Here is a 13763-nt window from a genome sequence, read left to right as displayed (position 1 = left end):
CTTTCTTTCTTTCTTTCTTTCTTTCTTTCTTTCTTTCTTTCTTTCTTCCTTCCTTCCTTTCTAAAGCCCAGCCAGAAGAGAGACCTGGGCCTGCCTGCCTGCCCCCTTGTAAGTGGAGAAGCTTCCATTCTTAGGGACCTGGGATTGACAGTCATTGAAAACCCAGATTTAGGGCAGAGCAAACTTTGGAGGGAAGGCTTGGGTCTTTGTTTTGTGATATTTGATTCACCCTGGGTCTGGAGGATGGAAGATGTTGAGTTCTCTCTTCTCTTTTCTCCCTTCTCCTCTCCACCCCCCCCCACTCCCCTTTCTTTTTTCCAGGTTTTGAGGCCGAAGCACATTTGTACATGAGGAGGACCTAAGCTCAGAGATGGAAGTTTGGTTTGCTTTACTCTTCTTCTTGGGGATTTTCTCGGTGTCTGATTCCGCCCGAGGTAAGTAGGCTGAGCTCCCAGGAGGCAGGCAGTTTTTGACCCTTCCCAGTTGCTTGATAGTGGTTTACCTAGTTATTTCATTGTCTGTATGTAAACTGGATTTCCTTTCCAAAACTCTAAAATGTCTCTTTCTGTTTCTGTCTCTCTGTCTCTCCTTGGATTGGTTCTGCATTCCCACTGCAGGCATATAGACTTGTTCACTGATGCATAAAAGCAGGCCATGTTCTTGCTCACACACATTTTCCCACCTGGCTCTGGGCTGTAGGGTGTGACATCATTAATTAAGACAAACTAGTTTTCTCTTTTTTTTTGTTTCTTGAAATACAATTTCTTTTCCCTTTCTTTTCTTTCCTTTTTCTTTTCTTTTTTTTTTTTTTTTAGAGAAGACCATAGCTGCAGGTGAGTTCTAGGGAATGACTTTTTAGTGAGGGGTAGGGGAGAAGCCTTGGTTAAACAGCTTCCAGATTTTGGGTGTCATGGTTGAAAGCAAACAATAGCATTACTAGCTGCCTGGCAGGGCCTCCCTATCCCCCTCTTCCCCTCCCTGCCAGGCCTCCCCTTGTGTCTTCCCAGTAGCGGGCCAAACAAACACATCCATGGACTGTCCCAGCTGACAGACCTGTGACAGTCCTCAACAGCTACTGCATATTTGAGCTCTGGTCACCCCAGGCCAGGCACTCAGATTTCAATAAGCAGGTGACCCTGCCAACCTACCCCCAAGACAAGAGTTTAAAAAAAAACAAAAAACAACAAAGACAAAATAAAACCCTAGCCCTGAAGGAGGGGTGACCAAAGAGAGCTTAGCCCCCTAAAGGAGAAAAAAATGGAGGAAGCAGTAGCCCACTCTGGGGGGCTACCTTCACCTTGCAGTAGGGGAGGGCTTTCTACTATAGTTAAGTGAGTTAGGATGGCAGCTCCCCCCTCCTCCCCTTCACTACCTCCCTCCAGGCAGGAGGATGAAGAAATAACAGTGGCATGGATTAGCCATTCAATACTCTCTTGGTTAGCTGTTCATTTAGACCAGCTAGTATCATCTTAGAAACCCATGGGCTTGCAAAAACCCACTTCCTTTCTGGCAACAAGAGGTCTAAGACAGCCTCCTCATAGGCCACAGTGCCTCGAAGGCCAGGCATCTGGGAGATGAGTGAGGGGGAAAGCAGCATTGAGGCATACAAGGAAGCAGTCTGAGAAGTCTGGATTCCAGTCTGGATGGGGCCTGCCTCCATTGTGGGGAATGGAGGGAAGAAGGTGACCTCATGGATGTATATTATTCCTGCAGCTGGTCCCAAGGGCCATTGGGGGAGGGGGTGGATTGCATGGGGGAGAAGTTCAGCCATCAAGTCACTGTGGGTTGGGCCCCACAGAATAGAGATTTTTTTTCTTAAATCTTCCTTGCCTGATATTCTCTCTTTGCTCTGGGCTGAATTCTCCAGTCTTTGTGGGTCATGCGCTCATCTGGTTCGGGAAAGCCGTGGGTGTCTGAGTTACAGTGAGGGGTTTACAGAGGTGAAACTTTGGTAAAGAGGAAGAAACGGGAGAACTGGAGTGTTCCAAGTGATTCTGGAGCCCAAGGGAAGGAAAAGCTCACTATAGCGGAAGTTGGCCAGGGCTGCATGAAGACCTCATGGATGAAAATTGCAGTTCTTTCTCCAAAAGATAAAAATATCATGTATATTCAGAGAGAAAGCGAGGGAATGCACCCGCTGAGCCCTGGCTTCTAGGGCCACACAAACACAGATAGGATGGTGGAGGTTAACATAACACATCTTCTTCATTTTATCCTTAGGGGAGAAGGGGGAAATAGTTCCTCGGCCGCTGAGGATAGGTGTTGTTATTGGAAATGGAGACCCACAGATTGAGTCTATTGGACAGCAGTGAAACTATTTCCTGCTCCCGTGTGCTGGTTTCATAGCCCGTCTTGGAGAATGTGTTTCAGAAAGCTGGAAAGGTGACCGTGGTCATAGAGAAAGCAAGTTGTTCCCCTGCACAAATTGGGAGAGATATCTCTATCTGTGTAATTGTGATCTGACCAGAAGCACCTGATAATATGATTTGTTCAGTGCCATGTCTAGAGCTATGAAATACTATGTTTTGACCTGTTGGAATGGTTGGGGCCACATCTTATTTGGAGCTGTTATTATGATCCCCAGTGTTATAGCAGGGTCTGGCTGCTATTGGAGTGTGGGGGAGGGCATCATTGAGTGACCCTGGCTAGGACTAGTGGAGAAAGGTTCACATGGAGTATTTTTAGGGGTGGGAAGAAATCTCTCTTGAGAACTGGCTGTGTTTGTCCCAATGGTATATGTCCCCTGGAAGCAAATGGGGTTTGCAATTTTGCTGGGTCAGAGGACTGGATACCAGGTTTGGCTTGGAGACTCCTGGGAGGCATAGCTGGGGAGAAGAGCTGGACACTGGCTGGCATCCCCATGGTTCCCCCGGTCTCTTTTCCTGGGGCTCTGTGCTCCTGGGGTCAGGGGGATGAATTAGTGTTAGCTCACCCTCTGCCTCCTCTCGTACCCCACCGTTTCCTGGCTTGTGGTTCAGAGTCCCCTCCAATTGGAGCGGCGGTTTCCAAGCCCTTCCTGCGCCTTGAGTGACCGTATATGGCAATGTTTGGGTCGGGCTGCAGCAGGTCCAGCAGGATGGCCCAGGCTCGGCCCAATGCCACACATGTCCCTGCCCCCTCCTTCCTGCCCAGGGAGGGACTAGTCCGGTGGGTGGGGGCTGCCCACAAGTTTGGGATCAGCGCCACCCAGACAGGGCAAGGGGTGCTCTAGGGGAATTGATATTCCTTTGGAAGGGAATGGGTTAATCCCCCTTCCCCCCCACCCCCACCCCTGAATTGGCACCGAGATTTGGACTTTGATTTCTCTTTCATCTTCTTTGATCTAGCTTGTCCCTTGTGCCCTCTCTCATTACGGGCCAGTTGGGAAGCCCACCAAAGTCCTGTCCAGTGCCCAGCCCAAGAGAAGCCCCTTTATGGGGGGAGGGGAATGGGTGGGAGTTTCAGGGTTGGAATTCAAACCTCGCTGTTCAGGAGGGAGTTATTCAGTGTCACTGGGCCTGGCATGAGACACTCCTCTCTTTGAGCTGCTGGCACTGGTCAGGGTTTGGTGGGCAAATGGGGAGGCTGAGTGGCCGGTCTTCTCCTGAGGTTAACTTTATAGGATAATAATAATCACTCTCATTTCTGTAGTTCAGTAAGATTTTTCTTTTCTCAAGATAGCCTTTACAGGAGAAGGTATATTATTAATCCCATTGTACAGATGAGAAAACTGAAGCTCATATTGCTTAAGAGATCTGCCTCCAGGGTCATGCCCAGTGAGAAAGGATTCAACTTATACTCAGATCTCCTCATTTCAGACAGGTGGTCCTTTTATGAGACTGACCATACTAGAAGAGAGAGAAAGATTCTGAGTAAGATTCTTAACAACTCTCTGAATGGCCCAGAGACTCCTTGTTATCCTTAGCTGGCTTTTGACTCTGGTTTAAAGCCAATAGAATGCAGTCTTATCAACTTCCTTTTCTCTCACCCTTCTTCTGGGGACTCAGTTTCTTCTCAAGGCCACCTCTCTATGGGCATACTGGTTCTCAGAACTCATCTTTTAATTTTAAGCTCTGCAGGGTTCAAGAGGCCCACATAGACAAAGGACCACATGGAAAAGAAGTGAAAGGTTTGGGGGAAAGTTTTTTCTTTTTTTTGTGTGTTTGTCCCAGAAATAGGGGGAAAAGGAAAGAAGTTGGGAAGGAATCAGCTTTTCTTGAATTTTTGGGGGGCTTGTTTTCCTTAAGCCTTCATATTTCTTTCCCAAATGTGTTAAGTTTGTGAGTGGGCCAAGTTGTGAATGTCATACATGTTATTAAACCAACAAAGTGTCATTAGACCTGGAAAGAGGTACTAAGAAAATAAGTGTTGCATGTTGTTAGTTTTCCTTTAGATTTCTGTTGAGAGAGAGGGGGGGGAAGGAGAGAGGGAGGGAGGGAAGGAAAGAGAGGGAGAGAGAGAGAGAGAGAGAGAGAGAGAGAGAGAGAGAGAGAGAGAGAGAGAGAGAGAGAAGAAGCTGTTACTTTCAGAATTTCTTTATTTAAAAATAAAACATCACAATCAACAACCATCCTCCCTAAATTCTCCCTGAGTTTGTGAATTAAAAAAAAAACAACTTTAACTTTTAAATACTCCAATATTTACCTTCTTTTCATTTTTTGGAGCCATTCCAGTTTCCATTCTTGTAGAGAAGATTGGAAAGATTCAGTTCAAAAAGCTTTTGCAAGGATATTGGTAAAACAGAAGGTGTTCCCTGTTCTGCATGCTGGGAAATGCTTCTAAGGTGTGAACTTTCCCTGTTGAATGGTTTCTGATCCTTTTGGGCTTCCTCTGTTTTTTTGCATTCAAGGACAAAAAGATTTTTTCTCTGAGTTGTACCTGTAGTCACAAGTATGGTAGACCACAAAGAATCCTAGATTGAGAGTTTACAGATAAGAAAATTTCAATCCAGTATCACCCAGGAAGTGAGCATCAGAGGTGGGGTTCACACCTGGCTTCCCTGCTACAGAAATAGGTGCTCTCTCTTTTCACTGAATTTACACCAAGCCTCTCTTGCTTCAACCTCTTATGGCCAATGACCTCTCAATTTTAGAAAAGGACTCAAGTCACCACTTTGATTTTATAGGGCAAGGCAGGGAACATGTAGCCTGAAAGTTACATGTGGCCCTCTAGGTCCTCAAATGTAACCCTTTGATGGAATAGATTCAGGGGAAAGCATTTGAGGACCTAGAGGACCCCATGTGCCTCTAGGCTATAGATTCCTCATCCCTCTTATAGGGTGTCTTAGTCTATTGAAGTAAGTTAAAATAGACCTTTTTACCTGTTGTGAAAGCAGCATTTATCTCCCAAATATCATAGCACTGTCTTTATTGGCAGTTTCTTCAGATTTTCTGGCTTCAACTACGTAGGTCTCTCCACCCCTTCTCAGAGCCCAAACCTTCTACTTTCTGTGATGGTCTTTGAAATGCTGTGATCCAAAAAATCTCTCCTTTGGGGTCATCTGCCTGGTGACGAACATTTTCAAATGGTAGGACTGACCAGACTTGACCCTTAACTGGCATGGGTTTCCAGAACTTAGGATGGCCCCTGTACAGAGATGAGACATTGTAGGATGATTCTCCTACTTGTAAGACTTTCCTGAGCAGACCTTTCAGTAAAATGGTAATCCCATAAATTTAGACTGTACCTTCTCTGAGGGCAGGGATTGAGTCCTACTTCAATTTAATTCAGTCCAGAAGCATTTAATTAATTGCAGTCTACTTGTCAGGAATATAGAGGCTAAAATGAAATAGCCCAACCCTCCAGGAGGGGCTTACATTTTGGCTTCCTAATTCCCAAAGGATCCGGCACACAATAAGCCTCTTAGTAAATGCATGTCAGATTTAAATTTGTGTTGCTTTAAATGCTCATCTTTGGTGGCTAATATTACTGGAATGACCGACCAGATGAGCTTTTTAATAGCAACAGTAATAGCTAGCATGTATACAGATAACGGTCTTAAGATTTTCATAGTTCTTTACAAAGATTACCCCTTTTGAAACTCCTAACAGCCCTGTGAGATAGGTGCTGTTATTATACCCATTTTACATATGAGGAAACAGATTGAGAAGAGGTGAAATGTCTTGGTTGGGGTCACGAAGCTAAGTAAGTGTCTGAGGCAGGATTTGAACTCAGGTCTTCTCATAGAAGTGGTACCAGATTGTGATGTTAGAATGGAAATTTCCTCTCAAAGGTGGCAGATTTGGGTGGGAAGAAAACTCTTAGCCCGGAGGCTGGATGGTAGATCGAGGTGGCCAAAGAGGAGGGCAGCTTCGGCAACTGGGCCTGCTAAAACCTCAGGGGATGGGCTTTTTGAACGGGAGTTTGTCCAGTCTGGGTTGGGGGAGGAAAGCCTTTTCTGATGCTTGGGGAAATGAATGGAGTTGAGATGATGTTCTTGGCCCATTTTGGCCCTGGCTCCTGGAAACGGTAAATAAATCATTGTCACCAAGAGGGGCGGAGGGGAAAAAACCCTGAACAAAAGTCTTCTTTTGCCTGGTCTGGAAAAAATAAATGTGAGGCCGTTCCTTTATTCATTGCGCAGGCAGAGAATCAATGGTGCTTTCTCTGCTCCCTAAGCTGGCGGCCTCAGTGAGAATCTGGAGTATGTTTGAAAGTCTTGCCCTTCAATGCTCCCCTTTCACATGGAACCCCAGTGTTGCTATAATCAGTGGAAATATTTTTTTTCCCCCAGCTTCGTTTAACTTAATAAACCACTTGTCCCATTCTGTTTCTTTCCCTAAGTTTGCCTTTTATGCTGAGGATGCTTTTAGGGGTTTTGTGGGTTTAATGAAAACTAGGATTTGGGGGTGTCAATTCGTTCCCCTTATGCCAGGGCTGGGGAGCTGAGTGACCTTGGGGAAGTCACTTAACTTTCTGCTGTTTTTGCTTTTTTTTCCCCACCCCTCTGGTGTCTCTCTGGAGAGGGGTGTAAGTAAGCTTTTCCTCTGGATCTCTGGAGGTGGTCTTATTTGGGATCCAGTTGTGACTGTTGGGTTGGGTTACTAGCTTGTGTTTTTCCAGGGTCTTTCATCCCAGGGGGCCCAGAACACCTCACAGTTGAGCACCTGTGGTAATTCTGTGACTGTTCCTGTTCGGCAGATGAACACAGAAGTCTGGTTTTTTTTTGAGCAGCTTTTCCAAGGGCACTCAGTGTCTTGGGGCTGGAATCAGGGTGGGCTGGGGATCCTGGAATTTGCAGCTGTGTCTTGGACAGAATTCTTGGCTATTCTCCTAGCTTCTGTATTCTGGAATACTGGAGTTGGACGGGGGGGCCTTAGAGAGCAGTGTCCCAATGCCTAGATGGGGAAACTGAGGCACAGGGCCATGACAAGCAATATAACTATATAGAGAGAGACAGAGCAGGAATTGGGAGAGCATTTCTCCTAACTCCAAGGCTATGGTTCCTTCTGTAATATCTGCAGACTTGCTGAAAGTCTCCCATATTTATGGAGTCCCAGGACCTTAGGATTTACAGCTGGAAGGAATCTTGGAGGTCATTGAACCCAACTTTCTTGTTTTATGGAGAGAAGGAGAATTGGCTGGCTCAAAGTCCCTTTTGGTTAGTACTGCTGGGATACAAAACCAGATCCTTCTGACAACAGATTTAGTGCTCTTTCTATTACCTTGTATCGCTGTATTTTTTTGTCCAGGTATTCAGTGTAGGAGATAGGGTGTCTTGGTACTCAGGATGTCCTCAGTCCAACTGTGGAGCTAAGACACGAAGAGAACATTGTAAGTAATATATTACTGAGCCGTGTGTGGTCAGCTGCCCAGGCTTTTGCTTCAGACCACATGCACCATGGGAGGTCAGAAGAAGAGAAATATTCACTGGGGTCTGCAGTGGACACCAAAGGCCTCCTGGAGGAAGTGGAGCTTGAGTGCTGAAGAAGGAGGAGAATTTGAAGAGAGGGAGGGGGAAAAGAGTAAGTATTCCAGGGGACATCAGTTGTGCAAGTGTGTACTGGGGCACGAACCCCGAAAGTGGGGGCAGTTCTGAGTGTGTTGACTGATTGGGGTTGGGATGTGTTTATCAGCTGACCAATTCCAGAGAGGGTCTACTAAGGGAAGGTGGCCTGGAGGAGAAGGATTTCCCAAGGAGGTGAGACATGAGCTAGGTTCTGAGGTCCACAACTATATAAGCTATTTTATAAATCTAACACACGTCAATGACCCAGAAACTGTTTGTCCTAGCTCTTGACATGGTTTTTGACCCTGGGTATGTCAGCCTCTCTGGGCCTCAGTTTTCTCATTGGTAAAACGGTCTTTTCCAGGTCTAACATTCTATGGTTCTATGATTTTGGCCTTTCTATGTAGCCCAGACTCCCTAGAACAAATGGGTCTGAGAGGGTGAAGGAGAGAGGTAACAATGTCCAGCTCTACTCTTCTAGGCTGTAAGAGTGAGGCCTGGTCCTCTTCCATCTGTGTTAAAATGGAAAGAACTGTGTGTTTGGAATTAGAAGACTTCAGGCAGGTCACTTTCCCATCTCTTGGTTTTCTCATCTATAAAATGAGGAGGCTGTAATCAGTGATCTCTAAACCTCTTCTTTCAGTTTTTACTCTCCATTTTCCAGACCTCCCCACCACAAGACCCTGGCATGGGACTCAGTTAGGGTGGAGGACAAGAGGCAATGTTTAGGAAGCATCAGCTGTGAAAATTTTAGAGTGAAAGAATGCCATGGAGAACCCTGAAGATCGATCACTCAAAATCTCAAAGATCCAGGGAAGGGTGCCTCAACATTCCTGATGCTCATTGTAGACATGCATAGGGATGTGAACAGCGAGGGAACCCAGGTAGAACAATCTAGAATAGTCTAGGACAATCAAGCAGTCCACTCCACCTAAAGAACACAGCAAGTCATGGAGCCTGGCCCTGATATAAAGCTCTAATTCAAGAACAAAAGCTGGAGAGAAAATAAAACACTGACTAGTATAACAAATTAGTATAGATCTAAGAATCACCCAAAAGAAGGAGGCATAAACCTCCAATTCAAGAATGAAAGCTGGAGAGAAAATAAAAGACATTGACTAGCATAACAAATTAGTATAGATCTAGGAATCACCCAAAAGAAGGAGGGAGTAACTCCATAACAATTGCAAGGAGTTAGGTATGCAAATGAAGAAGTGGATTTTCTATAAGGGCTACATGAATACCTAGAGGAAATGAAGCAAGAGATTAAAAAGAAAGACTCTGAAGAAAAGAACTGGAAGAGGAATATGAGGAAGATGAGAAAAGTGACAAATCTTGTACAAGTAACAGATTCCTTGAAAACTAGAATAGACCAAATAAAAATTATTCGCTACCGTGTTTCCCCGATAATAAGACCTATCCCGAAAATAAGCCCTCCCCTTACTGTGTAAGATTCCTCTAAAATAAGCCCTCCCCTGAAAATAAGCCCTATTGAGATTGCTACTGTAGTGAAGGTGATCCCCTGCTCTACACGCTACATTACTGTACCCTCTGTATGCACCGTCCCCCCCCCGTGAAATGCACGCTGCGCTCCGAGCTGCATCCAATCAGAGCTGCAGCAGTGAGTGCGTCATCCTGTTCTTCCCCAGTGATTTGCTTATTGAATAAAGGTACATTTTTTTGTTTACATTTACCTGTTTATTAAAATTGCTGTCAATGTTCATTAAAATAAGCCCTCCCCTGAAAATAAGCCCTCTGGTGTTTTTCTGTCAAAAAAAATAATAAGACAGTGTCTTATTATCGGGGAAACACGGTATATGAGACAGCAAAAAGTATTGAGAACAAAATAAAAAGATTGAAAAATTAGTAGAAAATGTAAGATATTGGATATAATAAATAACTGACCTGGAAAACAGGTCAAAGAGGTATAATTTAAGAATCTTGGACTCCTTCAAAATCATGCTATGTTAAAAAACAAAAACAACCCAGGACACATTTAAAAAAAATCATAAATGAGAGCTGCCCAAATCTATTAGAACCAGAAAATAAAGTCAAGATAGAAAGAATTCTGCCTGAAGTAAACATCCTGGCAATATTATAGCTAGAATCCAGGGCTCGTACATCAAATAAAAAATAGTGTAAGTTTCAGAAACAAGCAATTCAAGTACTAAGGAATTATAGTCAAGATCATGGAAAATATGGAAGTTTTTACTATGAAAGAGGGAAGATCTTGGACTACAATATTTCAAAAGGCACAAGATAGAGGCATAAAGCAGGAATTACTTATCCTACAAAGTTCAGGATAATTCTACAGGAGAAAACATAGGCCTTTTATTGCAATAGAGGACTTTCTTGGATTCATGAGAATACTACGTAGTAATAACTTTGAAAAGAAAAACAACTTTAAAAGACTTTGGAATGCTGACTGTGTCAAAGACCAACCAGGACCAATGATGAAGCATGTTACTACCATGATGAACCCAGCATACAGAGACAACTGTTTTTTCTTTTTAAATTGTGGCCACTGTGGATTTATTTTGTTTGGCAATACTTATTTGTTTTAAGTTTTTCTTTCCTTTTTTTTTCTTCTTTTGGCAGGTTTGGGGAGGAATGGGTGTTTAGTCAAAGTGAGGGCCTGCAAAAAAGGAAAAGGAAAAAAAAGAGGACCATTAAAACATTTTTTTAAATGGTTACAAACTCTTAACTGATCTTCTCTCATTTAGTTTCCACAAAATCCCTATGAACAGTGAGGGACCATTATCTCCATTTTACAGATGAAGAATCCATCTGAGATTGGTGGCTTGTTTGTGGTCAGACAAGGAGTGAATGACAGGTCTTTTAATCCAGGTATTTTGACTCTAAATCAAAACTCTTGGACAAGGGAATAGAGTTGAAGAAAATTGGGTGGTGATTAGCTAAGCCTGTCAGAGAGGAGAGATATTGGAGGGATATAGTGGGGTTCCATGTAAGAAATTTGGTTGAGGAGGCCAGGGGCCCCCTCTGAGAACTCCCTTGAATTCCCTTCCATTCAGCATCTGAACTTTGTCCTTCCATGTCTGTCCATCCATCTGTATGTCTGTTCATCCATCCATCTATCCATTCATACTTTGGACAGCATCTTCCCCAGCAGCCTGGTTCTCACTCACAGTCTCCCCTTTGTTCAGGGAAACACACAGTGTTCTTATTTCATCAGAAATTACTCCAGTTTTTGAAGATGAAATCTAGCCAAGGACTCCAGGCTACTTCTTCCATTAAATGTTTAGACTTCATCTGAGGTTTCACTGTGGCAAGTTTTGGAAATGAGAGTTATTGTTTGTATTGTGATTGAGTGGATTTTGATTGTATTGTGATCAAGGACTTTGTGACGGTTTTTTTTTCTGGCCCCTTCTGCATACATCTCCTGTTCTCTTTCTTCAGCCTCCCTTACTGTTCTCGATTCCCTTCCCCCTTCTCTCTTCTATCTCATCCCTTCTTCTTTGTCAATCTTTCCACTCTCTCTCTCTGTCTCTCCCTTCCTCTTGCCTTTTCCCCCTCCTTCTTCTTTCTCTGACTCTCTCCCTTCCTTATTCACCCCTACCACTTCTTTCTCTGTCTTGCCTCACTCCCTGCTGTCTTCTTCTCCCCATGTTTCCCTTGTCTTTGTCGGACTTGTTGAAATCAGAGCACTTTGCATCTTGGCAGTAGACAAACTCATTTTTCCCTTGCCTGGTAAATTTGTTTCCTGAAAGATTTATACCATCTTGGGTATCCTGTCAAGCAGCTGAGGAGTGAGTAATGAGGGAGTGCCCCACACTGACTGAGACTCTGACTCTGTCAGTGTTGGATATGTTTGGAGCTGTTCAGGGGTCCCAAAAGGCTCATGGGCAAATGGAGCCCACCGGGAACTTCTCATCTACCTCTCGAGCTTGGGCAAATGACTACATTTCTCTGTGACTTGGCTGTTGGCAGGGAGATACCACCCCCTCTCCCCAGTCCCACCCTAGGCGTCAGACATTGCACTGCCCATTTCCCTTCCCTAGCCATGCTTCTAAGATGAGGAGAGGAGCCATAGGCACAGAAGGGGGATGGCAAACTGACTTCTTTTCATATACTGACTGTATGTCCTTGGTTGAATGACTTAACCTCTCCTAGGTCTCTCTAGGCTTTTCTTTCTTCACCTGGAAAATGAACAGTGTTATTGCTGTGTGTCCCTCCCGCCCCACACATACATGCTTCCAGAGGAAATGGGCAAATTACAAGGGCTGGGGTTTGAATCTCAGCTCTGGTGTTTACCACTAATCCTGGCTCCAGTGACGAAAGTTCTAGTAATCTCTGTCTTGGAATATAAGGTCCTAGAGGGCAAGAATTTGGGTTGATTAGTGCCATGCTTTGCTTGGGTTCTAGTAATCACTTATTAAACGTGGGTTTGGTTGGTTGGATTCAAGTATTTTCAGGATCACAGACTTTGAACTGGGAGGCACCTTGGATAGCATCCACTTCATTGTCCTCCTTTTACAGATAAAGAAACTGAGGCCCTGAGAAAAGCCAAGAATTTAACCCAGATCTTATGAGCCCAAATTCAGTGCTTTTCTCATTATACCCTACTATTTAACTAGAATGATTTCTACTCTGGTTTAGTGGGGGGGGGGGGTAACAGGAAAACCCTGATATTTTGTGGTATTTATGAAAGTCAGGTTAATTGTTTTTTGTTTTTATATCACATTAATTTCCAAATATTTCCTTCTTCCCTTGTCCAGTGAACTTTCTTTTGTAACAAAGATTTAAAAGAAAAGAAAAAAGTTAATAAAATCAACATGTAGACCACATCTGTCATCTTTACATAATTTCATACTCACAGTCTCTTGGCTCTGCAATGCAAGGAAATATATTTTTCACAGCTTTTCTCCTAGAGGCTATGTTAAATGAATGAGAAGGTTTGGTGACAGGATTTTGAAGATAATTCCCTCTTTAAGTACTTTCCGTTGTGGCCTGGTCTACTGAACAGGCTGGGAGACAGAAGGTGACATGGCTTTTAATTCCGACAGGTACTGTGACCTTGGATAAGTCACTTGCCTGTTTTTCCCCTTTCAGTCTCATCTGTGAAAGGAAGGAATTAGGCTTGATCTATCACATCCCTTTGAGCCCTAAGAAAGCAAATTTCTGACTTAACTTGTATTATTTAACAAGCTGTTATCTGTTAGAGGTCTTGCTTTCATGTGTAGAGAAAAATCATTTGCAATAATAATCTGACGATTGCTTGGTGGCAGATGGATGCTGATAAAAGTGTCTGAAAAGTTTGTTCTCTTAAGTAGGTTGGCCTTCCCATCTGTGATGTTCAACTGCTTTGTAAATTTGCTTATTTTAATAACTTTTTGTCTTTGTTAATAAGACAAAGAAAAAGCTTACTCCTGCCATGCTTGATGGTCATGAATTCCAAGTTAACAGTTGTCTGAATCCTTGGTATTTCTTTTCTACCTTCAAGGGTTTTTCTTGTCCTTATGGAGCTTAGATTCTAAGAAGGGAGAGCAGTGTTGTGGAAATTGGGTAGGAAGGAGTGTATTTTAGGAGAACAGAGTGTTACCAGCATTAAATAATGCAAGGAGGTCAAGGGTGAGGAGGACTGACTTAAGGTCACTGGGTTTGGTGTCTGGAGAGAAGAGTTTTTCTAGCGGAGTGGTGAAGACTAAGGTTAGATGGGAGGGGATATTGAGGTGATATTGGTGATATTGAGGAGTAGGGATGGTAACTTTTGGGTGTTCTTTCCAGAAGAGGAGCAAAATAGGATGGCAAAGTAGAAGGAGAAGTTTTCTTTTTTAGAACTGAGGAAGAATGGGGCAGCTAGGATAGAGTGCTGACT

The 13763-nt window shown here is 43.8% G+C and overlaps 1 protein-coding gene across 4 annotated transcripts in view; it reads left to right on the top strand.

The window, feature by feature from the left end:
* Positions 1-13763, top strand: part of FGFRL1 (fibroblast growth factor receptor like 1) — a 135251-nt gene that overhangs the window by 2120 nt on the left and 119368 nt on the right. For 3 of the 4 annotated variants that reach the window (XM_069071636.1, XM_069071612.1, XM_069071619.1), the window contains exon 2: positions 322-434. In XM_069071636.1, coding sequence (XP_068927737.1) covers positions 371-434 — 64 coding nt within the window. In that variant the 5' untranslated portion in view covers positions 322-370. Of the gene's footprint in view, positions 109-321; positions 435-13763 lie in introns of all 4 variants that reach the window. The other variant, XM_069071627.1, reaches the window with a different exon arrangement.

Source organism: Petaurus breviceps, unplaced genomic scaffold (genome assembly GCF_028583685.1).
Source record: "Petaurus breviceps papuanus isolate PSGF00001 unplaced genomic scaffold, PetGlider_PUasm1.0 140, whole genome shotgun sequence".
Classification (NCBI taxonomy): Eukaryota; Metazoa; Chordata; class Mammalia; order Diprotodontia; family Petauridae; genus Petaurus; species Petaurus breviceps.
This window is presented reverse-complemented; position numbering and strand designations above follow the sequence as displayed.